At 41.2% G+C, this 5,880-nt stretch overlaps 1 protein-coding gene across 1 annotated transcript in view; it reads right to left on the bottom strand.

The window, feature by feature from the left end:
* PKNH_0000300 (SICAvar, type I (fragment)) overlaps positions 1–5,880 on the bottom strand; it is a gene marked incomplete at both ends in the record, with an annotated part of 11,617 nt that overhangs the window by 3,624 nt on the left and 2,113 nt on the right. Inside the window, 5 exons of the mRNA XM_039113431.1 lie at positions 1,435–2,070; positions 2,186–2,283; positions 2,419–2,929; positions 3,224–3,877; positions 4,122–4,249. Coding sequence (XP_038970097.1) covers positions 1,435–2,070; positions 2,186–2,283; positions 2,419–2,929; positions 3,224–3,877; positions 4,122–4,249 — 2,027 coding nt within the window. The remainder of the gene's footprint in view (positions 1–1,434; positions 2,071–2,185; positions 2,284–2,418; positions 2,930–3,223; positions 3,878–4,121; positions 4,250–5,880) is intronic.

The following is a 5,880-nucleotide window of genomic DNA, read 5'->3' as shown; positions in this document are numbered from 1 at the left end:
GGAATTTGAATTTTTTTTTTTTTTTTTTTTTTTTCTTTTCTTTTTCTTTTTTTATTCCTTTCAATCCTTTTTCTTCTATTTTACTATACTTACCGCATTGCTCTGTGCTGATCCCTGCGCCTGCTGTGCTAGTGATTCTACTTTTGCTGATAAACACTGTAAGCGGTCACAGAGAGAGGGTCCTTTGTTTCCTGGTGTGTCAGTTATTGTGGAGAGGGTGGTTATTGACGTCGTTTTCTTTTCTTTCTCTTTTCCTTCTCTTTTCCTTCTCTTTTCCTTCTCTTTCCCTTTCCTTCTCTTTCTTCCTCTTTTCCTTCCTCTTTTCCTTCCTCTTTTCCTTCCTCTTTTCCTTCTCTTTTCCTTCTCTTTCCCTCTCATTTCTTCTTATTTTTCTTTTTTTTCTTTCTTTTTCTTCTTTCTTTTTTTTCTTCTTCGTGTTTATCTGTACTATCCAGTAAGGCTTCCCCTGCCATCCGGTCTCTGTCTGCGAGGAGTTTTTCCTTTCTCTTCCCCCTTACTCAACTAAAGCTAACCCCGGAACCTTACTCCTAAACCCTGGAACCTTACTCCTAAACCCTAAAACCCTTAATCTAATACCCTACAACCTTATTCCAATAACCCTACAACCTTACTCTAATACCCCAACAACCTTATTCTAACACCCTGACGACCTTATTCTAATACCCTCACAGCCCTATTCTAACACCCTTACCACTTTATTCTAATACCCCTACAACCTTATTCTAACCACCATACAACCTTATTCCAGCACCCCAACAACCTTATTCTGACACCCTTACAACCTTATTACAGTACCCCTATAACCGTGTTCTGATACCCTCACCACCTTATTCTAACACCCCTATAACCTTATTCCAATATCCATAAAAACTTATTCTAATACCCATACCACCTTATTCCAATACCCCTAAAACCATATTCTAACACCCTTACCATCTTATTCTAACACCCCTACAACCTTCTTCTGACACCCCTGCAACCTTACTCCTATACCCTACAACCTTATTCTAACATCCTTACAACCTTATTCTAGTACCCGTACCACCTTATTCCAATACCCCTAATGCCTTATTCCTATACAATAAAACCTTACTCCTATACCCCTACAACCTTATTCTAACACCCTTACCACCTTGTTCTAATACCCTTACCACCTCATTCTAACAACCTTACCACCTTATACTAACACCCATACCACCTTATTCTAACACCCTTACCACCTTATTCTAACACTCCAACAACCTTATTCTGACACCCTTACCACCTCATTCTGACACCTTTACCACCTTATTCTGACACCCTTACCACATTATTCTAACACCCTTACCACCTTATTCTAACACCCTTACGAACTTATTTTTTTTTTTTTTTCTTTTATTTTTTCTCTTTTTATGCATTTTATATTATACTTACCGCTTGCCCCTGGGTCTGTAGTGCTTGAACTCGAGATGCTAAGCACTGTAATCTTGGACATAAAGTGGGTCCTTTGTTTCCTTCTTCCTTAGTTATTGCACTCAAGGTGGAGTCAACGTGGGGCTTATTTTTTTCCTGCGTGAGCAACTTATTCAACTTGGTCTTTACATTGACAGTGGGGCCTTTGCCATTGTTGATATTGCAGTCTTTGAGCCAGTCCTGAGTATTCTCGTCCCATGTGCAAACAATGCAGGGTTTACCATTTATGCATTTCTCTTTTTTAATTTCGTCTGCCTTTGAGAAAGCGGCCTTAATCCCTTCCTCTATGTTGCAAATTTTGCTCTCCTCCTTCATTCTATGAGCAACTGCCTTCAACAATAAGCAGGAAACTAATTGTTTATACTCTTGGTTATCATAGGGGTTATAATCGCCATTAGTCCGGTACGGTTTATACTCATGCTGAAAATACGAAATGCGCTGTAGTCCTGCTGCAACGAGCAAGCAAGCTGCTTTATTAGCTTTTCCCGGGGCGTCATCGTCCCATGCGCTGCAGTAGGTGGCAACTTCACTCTGTTTATCCCGCATATTAGTTAGGAGTGTGTTTAGGACCCCACCGATGTCGCCACTCATTTTATCCTAAAAATAAAGGGGAGGTATATATATATATATTTATACATATGCATAAATGCATATATACATGCATATGTGAACATGTGAATACATATGTACATAGTTCGTTCGTAGTACTTACCCATGGAGGAATATCACTGTGACCCCTAAGTGCTCCCCACTTTTTCGCTACACACTTGAACTGATCGCAGAGAGTGCCACTCCCCGTACACGGTTTACCTGAAGTTTGTTAATAGAACAGAAGGTGGCGAACGAAGAAGATGAATGGTAATATGTGTGTCAGTTATTGGTTGGTTACGAGGGGGGGGGGGGGGAGAGAATGAAAAAAAAGAAAAAAAAAGGAGGTGTACTTACATATTTTTGTCTCGAGAGATTTCTCCTTAAATGTGTCTTCATTTTCGAGCTTCTCATCCACCTTCGTCTTTACGGGGTCACTGTTACTATTCACATAGCAAGTTGAGAGAGTCTTAAACCTATCACACTTAAAACATTTATCACTACTGCAGTTATTTTCCCCCTTAATTTTTTCACTATTCTCAAATGCCTTCTTTATCCCTTCCGTTACACTCCTTTCCTCTTTACATGGAAGTCTTTCTAATTTATTTGCAATGGCATTTAAAAGAACACATTGCATCGTTCTTTGGAACGATGCATTAACATGGTCGGCGTTGTCTTGGATGTCGTAGAGGTTTTTTAATCCTGCTGCTATAAGGAGGCAAGCCTCCTTTCCCTGCTCCACTCCATTCACCCTCTTTAGACCATTACAGTACTGTTCAAACTCATTCTTATTTCCGTCAGATGTTGCTTTCTTGAGGGCTTCGCCAACATTGGGGATTTCCTTTCCAACTTCCTTCCACACTTCCTCCTGTAAGTAATATATATATATATGTATATATATATATATATATATGCATATGCATAAATGCATATGCATATATACATATGTATGTATACATACATATGTATACATACATACGTATATATACATACGTATACGTATACATGTATACATGTATACGTATATACATATATGCGTATATACATATACGTATATGTATGTGCACATGTATGTCTATGTAAGTGTATGTAAGTTTATGTGAGTGCATGTACGTGTATGCATGTACTTATGTCTGCATATGTGTAATGGTTATTTCCTTACCCAAGTACGATCGCTACCGCCATTGGTATTATGTTTCCTCCATCGAGCTGTAACACATTTGACTTGGTCACAGAGTGCGGTCACTTCGTTTATTTTCTTTGCCATTGTCTTAACGTGGTTCTCCTTGTCTTCCTCAATGATGCCCTTCAATTTGTTCTCAACAGGCTCCCCTGTGGCGGGGGCGCCTCCATTTGTGTTAATTTTGCATTGATCATAGTTGTCCTGTTCCCATTTGCATGGAATACAATTTTTATCAGTGCCATTGCAAGAAGTTCCAGTTTGGTTTTCCGGGTTCTGCCATGAATCGAATGCCTTCTTTATTCCATCATCAATAAGACAAGTAGCTTTTTCTTTCATGTGTTTTGCATAAGCATGAAGTAAAAAACAACCCATCGTTTGTCTAAACGATGGGTTGTTCTTTAAGACGTCGACGACTGACGTCGTCGACGACGCCAACGACGTCGCCGTCGTATCCGTCGAATACAGATAGTTTAAGCCGGCATGCAAAAAATTGCATGCCGCCCTGTCAGATGGTTTATCCAATCCCTTACAATCCACATTTCCGTTCTCTTTTGTGCCTTCCGTTGTCATTGCTTTTGCCAAATCATCCCACAGTGCCTTTACTGCGCCATTGTCCTTCTCCCAAAAGTCAATCTGTATAAGTAGTAATATATATATATATATATATATATATGCATATGCATAAATGCATATGCATATATACATATGTATGTATACATACATATGTATACATACATATATATACATACATACGTATACATATACATGTATATGTATACATGTATATGTACATATGTATATACATACATGTATATGTATGTACATATACATATATATGTATATATGGTCTTCTCTTTCTCCTTCCCCTCTCCCTTACCGTTGGTTTGGGTGATCCTGATGCTGTTGCTTTATCCCTTTCCTTTAAGTAGTCAACAATACATTGTAAGCGTTCACACATATTTTTCTCCTGATCACCGCTCTTCTTACTCTTGATACAAACATCAGCTGTAAGAAGAAGAAAAGAAGTTGGAAAGATGAAATTGTGTTGTGTATATGTATGTTGTTTCCCTTTCCTTCCCCCCCCCCCCCCCCTAAACACTCTTTCCTTTCCCCTAAACACTCTTTCCTTCCCCCTAAACCCTCATTCCTTTCCCCTAAACCCTTATTCCTTTCCCCTAAACCCTCATTCCTTATCCCTAAGTAGTCTTTCCTTACCCCTAAGAGTAGTCTTTCCTAACCCCTAAGTACTCTTTCCTTACCCCCTAAGTAGTCTTTCTATACCCCTAAGTAGTCTTTCTATACCCCTAAGTAGTCTTTCCTTACCCCCCCCCCCCCTAAACGCTCTTTCCTGACCCTCCCCACAGAATACTCTTTCCTTTACCCCCCCCAACTAAACACTCATTCCCTACCCCCCCCTAAACAGTCTTTCCTTCCACCCCCACTTAAACACTCTTTCCTTCCCTTCCCCCTCCTGAACCTTCTTTCCTTACCCACCCCCTAAACAACCTTCTTTCCTTCTCCCCCTAAAACACTCTTTCCTTACCCCCCAACTATTCTTTCCTTACCCCTTTAGAAACTCTTTCTTTACACCCCCCCCGAAGTACTCTTTCCTTACCCCCTCCTAAACACTTTTTCCTTCCCCACCCCTAAACCAACTTCTTTCCTTTCCCCACCCCTGAACCTTCTTTCTCCTTCCCTCCCCCGAAAACATCGTTTCTTACCCCCCCCTAAACACTCTTTTATTCACCCCCCCCTAAACACTCTTTCCTTTTCCCCCCTAAACACTCTTCCTTCCTTACCCCTAAGTAGTCTTTCCTTACCCCTAAGTAGTCTTTCCTTCTCCCCCCGCTAAGTACTCCTTCCTTACCCTCCCCAATGAACACCCTTTCCTTACCCTCCCCAATGAACACACTTTCCTTACTCCCCCCCCTTAGACACTGTTTCCTTACCCCCCCCCCTAAACACAACATTCCTTTTCCCCCCCCTTCGGGTGGTTAAGTACCAGGCCATATTGTTGTTCTAATAACCTAGGAAAGAAACATTCCTTTCCCCCTAAACCTTCTGCCTTTACCCCTAAACAGTCCTTCCTTCCATCCCCTACTAAACACTCTTTCCTTGCCCCTTCCCTAAGCAACCCTTTCCTTACCCCTAAATAGTCTTTCCTTACTCCCCTAAGTAGTCTTTCCTTACCCCTAAGTAGTCTTTCCTTCCCCCTAAGTAGTCTTTCCTTACACCTAAGTAGTCTTTCCTTACACCTAAGTAGTCTTTCCTTCCCTCCCCTAAGTAGTCTTTCCTTACCCCTAAGTAGTCTTTCCTTACCCCTAAGTAGTCTTTCCTTAACCCCCCCCTAAGTAACTCTTTCCTTACCGCTAAGTAGTCTTTCCTTAACCCCCCCCTAAGTAACTCTTTCCTTACCGCTAAGTAGTCTTTCCTTACCCCTAAGTAGTCCTTCCTTACCCCTAAGTAGTCTTTCCTTACCTCTAAGTAGTCTTTCCTTCCCCCCCCTAAGTAGTCTTTCCTTCCCCCTAAACCTTCCTTCCTTCCCCCTAAACCTTCCTTCCTTACCCCTAAACCTTCTTTCCTTACCCCCCTCCCCTAAACACTCTTTCCTTCTCCCCCCCCCTAAGCAACCCTTT

Source organism: Plasmodium knowlesi (genome assembly GCF_000006355.2).
Source record: "Plasmodium knowlesi strain H genome assembly, contig: PKNH_00_2, whole genome shotgun sequence".
Taxonomy (NCBI): Eukaryota; Apicomplexa; class Aconoidasida; order Haemosporida; family Plasmodiidae; genus Plasmodium; species Plasmodium knowlesi.
This window is presented reverse-complemented; position numbering and strand designations above follow the sequence as displayed.